Genomic DNA, 10,278 nt, shown 5'->3' with positions numbered 1-10,278 from the left:
AGAACTCCACCGTGAATGAAGCGCAAGCTGGCTGTGGGCTCATTGTAATTCCGATCAGGACCTCTTGGATTCTTGTAAGAAAGCCCACCAGGGAAAATGCATGAAAATACGGCATTTCTGGAGAAACTCCATCTCATGCCCATCCATGTTCTTATTTTACCGAGAAAGAACACAGACATATTTCCTCCAGGAAATTCATCCTGTCATGTAGTATGATGATAGACAACGTGGACTGCTGTTCCTAAGGTCTCCCACATCATCAGGACCTCATCTGCAGACCATCCCTGACCCTTGGGTCTGCTGTCATCTCATGTACCCCCTGACAACGAATCAATCACAGCTTTGGTATGGAGATGGAAAGCAACGCAATAAGTCAATTGCAGGGTCAGCATGCGGTGTCTTTAGTATATAGTGCAAAGTACGGATGAAGATAAAACGAGACAGGTCACGTTACATTGTAATGAAAGCAAAGTAACCACTCAGCAGGAATAAAAGAAAAAACGTCTTTCATCACTGAAAATATTATTTTATTTCTCATGCTGCCTATGCACTCCTGAAATAGATCAGGTCTGTTTCTGAAATTTTGTGCGTCCGACTTGGCGCTATACTGTATTTAACCACAAAATCCTGTTTCATTTAGAGCAGTTTGCTCACACGTGGTCTATTTCTCTAACTTTCCAACCATTTTTTGCTTGCAAGTATGGCGCAAAAATACCCTGAAATATCTCAATTAGGCCCACCTTCCCCCCACCCCTCCCCTGGAAATGAACAGACTTCGCACATATAAATGACGTCTGCATTTATGCCAGAGACAAGATGTTTTATAATGTAAGACGAACTCAACTGGATATATATGACATACAGTTAGTTAAATCATTTATCAAATATGCAAATGTAATGACGCTAACTAGAAAATCTGGCTCGCTGGGGTTTTCTTTTTTTGTCAGCTTACACAGTGTGCTGAGTGTTCATCGTGCAGACGCACCGCTTCCTTGCTGGAAAGGGTGGGGAGATTGTGAATGAAACCGGAGGGGTGGGGTGAGATAGGGGGGCGTAGAGCGCGAGCTGCGCTTGGTATTCCGTGCACGCGCAGACACGCGCTCACGCAGAGGAGCGGACCGCAGTGCATCACGTGATTCGTTCATTCCCAGTCATTTGTAAAGGGGGTGACGAATGTTCCAGGTTTAGGGGTCCAGGTGTTACAACCCGTGTTTGGAGGATCAACAGATCCGTGTCAGACCCCCCCCCCCCCACACACACACACACACACACACACACACACACATACACACACACTCCCCAAGGTACAGAAAATGATGTTGCGTTCATCCTGCATCCTTTTTTTTTAGAGCCAGAACAGCTGTAATCACTCTTTCACATTGATAACATATTCATATTCCTCAGGTGAATTAATAGTTGTGCCAGTTTGTTCACGTAGGATAATTAAAGCTCGTTTGTTCTAATTTAGCTCATTGAATGCGCCAAACGAATGGACCGGAGAAGAGAAGCAACGTTTCCAATCAGTGCACACTAGTCAATACTCTGGATTTTGAGGAATGCTGATTGGATTCATGTACCTGAAGCGGGGTTTAGTAAATTAGAAAAGACGTCATATATCGATTAGGTGTGGACTGGAGGGGTGCTACCGACAAAAAAAAACAACAGTCAAATAGCGGGGTTTCTTTGAAAACAGAATTGCTCATTATTGATGTGACTTTTGTGGAGCTAAAACCTTCTAAAAACATACGCAATGGAAGACGTGCTCTGTATTGTTTTGAAAGACTCATGGTTGGGGGGGGTTCCTCATCGTGATTTAACTGTTTGCCGAGGGGGGTCCTTGTCCACCTGCTGAAGCACCTTTTCAGCTCACAGCGAGCGGGCGGGGGGTGTGAAACAAAAAAATAATGTCACATCTCTTAATGATCTCAGGAGTGGTGGCTGTTCGATCGTTTCGATTGGTATTCCGACCGCAGAGACTCTGATTCACGCAGCCCATCATGACTGTAGTGGAGACTTTTGACGTCAGAGGTGGGATTCGTCGGCACGTCCGATGGGGGTCCATATTAACGGAGGAGCGGCGCGTGCCAACCGCCAGCACTGTCAGCGATGTTGTCCGAGGAGTAAGGCGCATTTCCCACGGACTCCGCGCAGCAACGTTCATAAGATTTCGCCCAAGGACGTGAAGAAGACAAGGAACTGGTAATTCCGATCTCTTTCTTTCTCAGCCTGTGTTTGTCTGTCTCCCGCATCTTCATCTCATCATCCGAGCGTCAGGGACTGCGCTTGTATTTTTATCCTTCAGTGCACTCTCTGTTTATACACCCGACCGCCGTCGTTAGCGTGACAAGATGCTCTGTTCGGTTCGGCTCGGTTCGAGATTGTCGTTGTGAATAATTATCTACAAATGAGGGAATCGCAAACAAGCGTGAGGACCGATGCGTTAACCACGTATGTAGGAACTGAACGCTTTTTCTTTGCACGGTGACCTCCCAGAGTCCTTTATGGTGTGTGTGTGTGTGTGTGTGTGTGTGTGTGTGTGTGCGCGCGCGCACGCGTCGCCTGTGTGTGTGTGCGAAGCACGGAAATTTGTGAATGAAACGCGGGCACGCGGAGCTCCAAACCAGGCAGCTCGTGCCTTTTGTGTCTGCGCGCGCGAGCGCTTGGTTATATGTTCGAAGGCATTAATTTATTTACCCCTCTGACAGAAATAAAAAGTAGTTTGCATATCCCGCACCTCAATTTACATCCGCCGTCTAAAAATAGACAGCTGATGAAACGTTGCGTTTAATTTGGAACAAGAGCTATGATGTCACTCCCGGTGATATAAGCACACATCTTGCGAGTGCATCACTCTTCTGTCACATTTTCCCTTATATTGCATTATAATTGTATGCTTCGTTTCGCACCTTCGCCGTGATGCGTCGCCTCGGTAAACGGTGTTTTTCAGTGGCAAAGTGAGAATCAGAATGCTCATTTTCGGGCACATCTATTATAGCATCGCCCTTCATACAGGTTCTGCGGCATGTGCGTGGCTTCGGTCTTTCGGCGGCGTGACGGATCATAACAGAAGACACCGAGTAAAAAAAAGCGGCGTCTCGATGTGCGAGTGCCCAGGCTGTTATGTTTATGGAAGACGCGAGACGAAAACGTCCTGGTCGTTCTCATCCTCATCCTCCATTCCCGTTTTTCCATCCACATACATACGCACGCGGACTCTTGTCGCCCGCCTTGTCTCACACGCGCTCTGCCCCCCTCCCCCCCCTCCGGTCCCGTCCCCCGCCCCCCGTCCCTGATCTCACAGCTATGATTCACTCTTTCGCTGCGGCAATGAGCAACCCACTCCAAAACACCTCCCTCAACTCCGGAACCTGGAATTTCGCAGACCCGCGGAACTCATCGCCGGTGCGGACACCTGAGCAGCGGCCCATGACCGTGAGTCCCTGGGACATCGCCCTCTGCGTGACGGGGACCCTCATCTCGTGCGAGAACGCCATCGTGATCGCCGTGCTCTTCTACACGCCCACCCTGCGCGCGCCCATGTACATCCTCATCGGCAGCCTCGCCCTGGCGGACACACTGGCCGGACTCGGGCTCATCCTCAATTTCATCTTCACCTACATGCTCAACACGGAGTTCGTGACGCTCATCTCAGTGGGGCTGCTCATCTCCGCCTTCTCCGCCTCCGTGCTCAACATCCTGGCCATCACCGTGGACCGGTACCTGTCCCTGTACAACGCGCTCACCTACCACACGGAGCGCGCCGTGACGTTCACGTACGTCATCGTGGCGCTCATCTGGCTCGTGTGCGTGGTGCTCGGCTCGCTTCCCCTCCTGGGGTGGAACTGCCTGCGCGACGAGGCCTCGTGCAGCGTGTGCCGCCCCGTGACCAAGAACAACGCCGTGGCGCTCGCGGTCACCTTCCTGCTCGTCTTCGCGCTCATGATGCAGCTCTACTTCCTCATCTGCAAGATTGCGCTGCGGCACGCGCAGCAGATCGCCGTGCAGCACCACTTCGTGAGCATCTCCACCACCAAGGGCGTCTCGACCCTCTCCGCCATCCTTTGCACCTTCGCGGTCTGCTGGATCCCCTTCGCCATGTACTCCATCGTGGCGGACTCCAGCTACCCCATCATCTACACGTACGCCACGGTGCTCCCAGCCACGTGCAACTCCGTCATCAACCCCATCATCTACGCCTTCAGGAACCCCGACATCCAGAAGTCGCTGTGGCTCGCGTGTTGTGGGTGCATCCCCACAAACTTCTCCCTGAGACCCAGAACTTCCAGTGACGTATAGCTTCCACCCAAGAAATGGTCATGTTATTTATATGATCATCTTGTGTCATTTTTATCGAGTCAGTATGTGCACGCGTGTCAGCTACACCTTCCTGCGAGTCTGCACGCGACACTCTGTGTAGTCCTGGTGCCCGACAAGCGGTTCTGGTCACGAGGTGTCAGACTCCAGACCCACAGCCCTGTGTACATCACCAGTAGGTTTCCTTATCGAATCCTATAACCCGAACGTGTGACCTCCTGTAAGTCTAAGGAACCGGTGATCTTGCACCGTAACACCGACAAGCTCTGGAAGTTTCCGTGGCGGTACAGCGGAGCAGCTCCCCCTGGACCTCATTGTCTCTGGGAAAAGCAAACTCCTACCAGTCTAAAAATAGACAAGTATTTATTATGAAATAGGAATCCGTTAAATTAGCTTAGATCTTCCAGCACCGAACGTGTAGGCTAATGCGCTATCGGGAATAGAAGTGAACGCAGAAAAGAGGAAATTAAGTGAGGGATGTTGCTGCAAAACTGTCGGTGTCCTCAGTGTCATTGTTTCGTGTCATGAAAACGGTGCTCGATGCGTGTTTAATCGGACCTCTTTTAATCTGGTCAACAAGCCCCGCGTGAGCTGTGTCCTAACAAGCGCACGATCGTGCCAAGGAAAGCTGAGCTCCTTATGTTTGGCTCTTCATTCAACGTCTGGGAAATACAACATTGAACATGCAACTGGAATTTATTTCCTTATAATATTTACTGATGACCCCTGGCACGATGTGACAAAAAGCAGAGAGCAAAGTATTTCTATGAAACATGCGAAGCACAGTTGATGGCAGTAGAACTATTAGAAGACTGAACTTAAGAGCCCCCCCCCCCCAAAAAAAAAAAAAGCGCAAGTGCGCCGCATCAGCACCACGGAGAGCGCGCGCCCAGGGCAGGCGCGAGGCACCGCTCGCCAGTGGTTAGGCGTAAATAATAAATGAAAAAGGAACACAGTGCTGGCCAGCTCACACAAACAAACACGCGTCTGGGGCGAGAGATGACAGTTATGCTTCTCTGGCGAAATCAATCCGTCCCAAAATGCTTCACCGTTTGCGTTTGGTATTTTGACGGTGCGGCGGGCAGCAACTGTCCCCTAATTCCCCCTTGATTCATAATGAAAATGATATGAACGTGATGTCTGGCAATCACAGGAAAGCAGGGAAGATCACACGTGGACTGATTCTAGTGAGATCCTTAGTGCGAATCTCAGTAAAATGAGGGTGATCTGGAACACACTGAGGAGCGGAGATTGCTGACCTGTCAGAGGGGTGGGCTTGGGGAGCAGAGGAAGAGTTTTTGACCAAAGCTTCGGATCATCAGCAGCTGCAAAGCAAGTTCGGAGAGGAAAGAGCAGTATGAGGATGAGGAGGAGACGAAGGTCCTCGGTGCCGAACCAAGCTGTCTTGCTGAGGGATCAGTAGCCAAGCTTGGGAACAGCACTGATTGCCTCATAGACTTGCACCAGATGTTGGACCAGGCTCTAAAGGAGTTTAATAAGACGTGAAAGTCAAGTTCTGGCATGCTTCCCTCCCTCTAGTTTAAAGCAGAATTTATCATTTGTATTGGCCTTTCCTTATGCCACTCAGCTGGTAAGTGGCTTATTCTAAAACACAGACAGCAATTGTTATCTAATGGAGTTTCAACTAATGTTTAATACTTAAAAACTGTAATAGTATGCTATCACTTCCCCCTGTCACTGATATAAGTTGAAGGAGTCTCCTAATGCCACAGCTGCTCAAAATTAGAAGGTAATGAAGTTACAGTATGTTAAATCTTAGGCATAACAAAGAGGGCAGGGCTATTCAAAGAAGCCCAGTGTGTTCCCTACTATGTCTTCATATAACCCCATTGAGCACAGCTGCTATTTTTTGTCCCCCAGCACCTGAAAAATTCTTAAGAAATGGAAGAAAATTAATAAAGTATCTACATCTTAATTTTTATAGGATAGGGCCACCTCTGTGAAATTTTTAGGTTCTGTAAAAATGGGCAATATACAAAATTGCCTAATGGGAGGTTTGTACTTCTGCTAATATATCCACTGTATTGTAATATATATATGAATACCTAGTCATTGTAATATTTCTAGGCAGATATGCAGAGGTGATGGCTTAAAAAGACAAAAAAAAAACCTCAACGAGTGTTTGAACTGCTGATAATCCAGGCAGCAATTTGAACGTAGCATTTTTTTCTGGGAAAAAAAAAACACATCAACAGCATAATTATAGAAAACATTACATCCTTGTATGAAACAGTCACAGTGGTGGGAGATGTTAGGAATTCAATGCTGTTACCAAAAGAATAATAAAAAAAAACTTGACACAACTCCGAGATATGGCGCACACAAGCTGATGTACTATATGGGATGTACAATTTTTAATGCTTTATAAATATGGGAGCTTTTCTAAATTTTCATTTGGAGAAGGTCTGCAGAAGATCTTCACCGTGACACGCAGAGTTTTGTACATATCGGTTTGGCCTTACTTCTGCGTTCCTGCAATAACACCTTACTGTGTATATAGTGTGTTCATAAAAAGATACAGACACAAAGAGACCACAGAAAATGTTCAGTTCCATTCTGGATAGAGCTAATTAACTTTGGAAAAGATAAAAAAAAAATGGCATGAGCAGCATTGTTGCAAAGTTGTAAAAACTGTCTGTGATTGGTCATGTTATTCTGTGTAGCCCCAGGTGTGAACAAATGCCTGGTCTCCTTCAGGTTGTTTCCTCACTCTCTCACTTTCTGATGGAAGTGTCACTGGGCTGCATCCCTGCATCTGCACCATCAATGACTATAAGTGTGTATGCGTGTGTATGTGTATGCATTGTATCTGAGTGTGTTGCTCTTTATCCTTGTGGGGACCTTTCTGCAGAAAAAGTCCTCAGAAGGACAGTAAACCCTGAAAATGACGTCTTGTGGGCACATTCTCACAAGGTTAAATGCCTTAAAAACCACCAAACTTTTCCACGTTTGAAATGTTTTCGAGCTTCGCCTGGGTCGCGTTAGGAATTATGTATTTCATTACTGTGAGAGACTGCAAAGTCCCCCAAAACTATGTGAACGCAGGTGTGTGTGTGTGTGTGTGCGCGCAAATGCTGTTGATATTCCATGCTCTCATGCCTGGGGTGCATTCAGTGACCTTAAACTGTGTTTATTTTTTTAAACTAATCTATTTGTTTGTCCATGCCTTGCTTTTGCACATGTAGAAGCGAGTCTACCTGTAGTCATAACCTCTTCAGAGCAGCAGATGCAGAATATCCCCAGATGGATACTAGGTTAATGTATTCATTTCGACCTTCAGTTGTTTCGCTTCTTTTCGCCGAGAGATTGTTCTGTTAAAAAAAAAACTCAATGTATATTTGATTTTATACCTTTTCGAGGTTAGAAGATTAGGCATTTTTCGCTGAAGCCCGCCTACTGTGGTTCACCGTACACCAGAAGGGTGTGTGAGAAGGTCAGCCGTTGTCTGCTCTCCGTGTGGTGGTGACAATCTTCCAAACATTGCCAACGCACTGTCTGTGAAACGGTGGCTGTGAGTTGGGCATCCAGAGCACATCATTACCACTAAATAGTTCTTTCCGTCTTCTTTGAGCGTGTATGCGTGTGAGAGTTTGGGTTCAAGAACAATGGAGACTCCTGACCTTCAAACCTGTAACGCTGAAACCAGGGATGCCAGGGCTGGAATTCAATCATCCTCAACCGCTATCGTCTCCAAATTCCGCCTTCGGATGAAGTTACCCTCACATGCGGTTCCAGATGAAAAACTGTTGTTAATTCAGCGAGAGTCCATCCCCTGAACGGCCACCCTGGTTTAAACAGCACAGATCGTACCGAAACCCTCCTGGATCCATTCGAGGTAACACTTGAAAGTCGACAGACATCAGCGTTTCGGTGGCAACATGGATTGTGATGTTCGCAGCAAAATAATGATCCTGGGTGCCATATTAATTGTATGTTCAGGTTGACTATGGTTCTTTTCCTTATGCAATGCTGTGCTGGAACCTATATTTTTATATTCACATCCAGAACATCAGTTCGAAAATGTGTTTGTTTCTTGTGGGTGTGCATGAGAAAGACTGTCAATTGTATTTTTGAATTCTTACTGAATCGTCAAAGTTTTATTGTAATTTGTTGGAGATGCTAAAAGTGCCACCTTTTTCTAACGTGTCTTCATCTGATTTATCGAATGACAGTGAGATTTAAATGTAATTTTAAATTGTAATTTAAAAAAACTTTACTTTTACAAATGTTGGGAATTTTAAAAAAGACCAGCTACAATGCATAATAATAATAATAATAATGCAATGGGAAAAGATTCAGTCCAAAAGCACTGTGCATCAGCCCTTAAATAAAATGGGGTGGAGTGGAGTTTAGTCTGCTACAGCCAGGGTCTGAAAAGGAAGTTCCGGTCAGATGTGGCGTCGCAGCCCACCTGCCCTTCGGGTGGAGATGGTTAAACTCCTTGCTCTTGGCCTAAAGGTGCTGGGAATGGGGACGCGCCACAACTCAGCTGGCACTTTCTGGCTATCATTACCATTTCTGGGGTAGCATGCAGTGTAGTACTTAGAGCTGTCACCATACATTCAGGAGGTCTATATTTCAAATACCACGGTACTACCCTCTTGCAAATGACATATCCTCAATTGCTCCATTAAAAATCTCCTGCCTGTATAAATGGATCAAATCTGTATAACTGGCTCAGACTTAGGCACAAACCTAAACATAGTAAGTTGCCTTGTACAAAGCAGTCCAAGGAACAAAGTACATTTTCGGAAGAGAGTCTGAAACGCACAGCTGACGAAAAACAAGAGAGCGAACCCAAAATTTCAGTCCCGAATGACTGAAAGGTTGGTGCAATAAAAAGAGCACACTGTCTTTTTTTAGACTGTCCCCAATTCCTCCAAGGACAAATCTGGCTGATCTAAAAATAAATGCATAAGTGCAGGGCAAAATGTTAAATCTGGCCAGATTGACTGAATTCTCTGTTCTTGTGTGTTACAAAGTCCACACTTGCCCCCCATGGCCAGACCAAATCTGCCCCATTACAGAGCAGCCCCAGCCTGTGTGTGGCAATAGAGCTAAACCTATAACTTGAATGTTACTAATGCGGGTGTATAGAAAATGTCATGATGTCTAAGAACAAACAAACAAAAAAAGTTCTAGATATTTAGCCTCCAGTTCTGTCTACAGTTATCCTTCCCCGTGTGAACATCTATGATGTCAACGTGACTTTGCTCAAGACCCAACAAAGGAGCACAATGCCGAAAACCGAAATGGCATAAATCGTTGTCAAGTTGTTATATATCTGAGGGACAGACTTGGGTTGAAAAAGGGGAACGAAACCAATAGTTTAATTAACTGTGACCTTAGTACCAGTATTGACATCTGTTGTCTTTCTGTGAAATTCAGCTTACAATGACAAATGCACTTTACAAAAGATGGGGGGAGCGTAAAACATTGCACTGTAAGTGTCGAATGTATGACTTGCTGAAAATATTTTTATTACTGTAAATATAAAAGAGAAAAGAACACAAAGATTTGTCAAATAAAACGAAAAGAAAATGGTGACCTGCTGAGTGTTCAATGGCTATATTTTAGGTTAAACTGCCAGTTTAGGTATTTATAGCTGCGAAATAAAGGATGAAATGGGTGTATGAGATGTTTCGGCCAAAAGCAATACGCAGCGAAGCGGTTAAGGACATGGCCTTGTAACCTGATGGTTCTTAGTTTGAGTTCCATTCCCTGCTCCTCTGTAGCTCCATTGATCTCTGTAGCTACTCACCCTGATTTACTCCAGTAAAAATACACAGCTGTATAAATAGGTCATATGCATAACCTACAAATGAACAAAGTCAACTGGGCCTCCACTGGTCCAGGATGTTTTCCCTCCTGATTCAGGTCAAAGGGACTCTGCTGATTTCTTTTTTCGACACCAATCGCTCCTACCCAGCTCTTAGTTTTCGC

General features: G+C 45.9%; 1 protein-coding gene across 2 annotated transcripts; it reads left to right on the top strand.

Annotated features, from left to right (window-relative positions):
* The first annotated feature begins 2,062 nt into the window (after positions 1-2,062).
* LOC108922881 (G-protein coupled receptor 12-like) lies at positions 2,063-8,461 on the top strand. Of its 2 annotated transcripts, none has more exons than XM_018733293.2 (2): positions 2,063-2,199; positions 3,383-8,461. In XM_018733293.2, exon 2 carries the CDS (start codon positions 3,427-3,429, stop codon positions 4,294-4,296), a length of 870 nt encoding a protein of 289 aa, XP_018588809.2. In that variant the 5' UTR covers positions 2,063-2,199; positions 3,383-3,426; the 3' UTR covers positions 4,297-8,461. The 2 variants fall into 2 exon arrangements, with proteins under 2 accessions (XP_018588809.2, XP_029113004.1); XM_029257171.1 differs by having other exon boundaries at positions 3,302-8,461.
* The last annotated feature ends 1,817 nt before the right edge of the window (positions 8,462-10,278 follow it).

This window comes from Scleropages formosus, chromosome 13 (assembly GCF_900964775.1).
Source record: "Scleropages formosus chromosome 13, fSclFor1.1, whole genome shotgun sequence".
Classification (NCBI taxonomy): Eukaryota; Metazoa; Chordata; class Actinopteri; order Osteoglossiformes; family Osteoglossidae; genus Scleropages; species Scleropages formosus.
The sequence above is the reverse complement of the archived record's forward strand: the minus strand, read 5'-3'. Positions and strand labels throughout refer to the sequence as shown.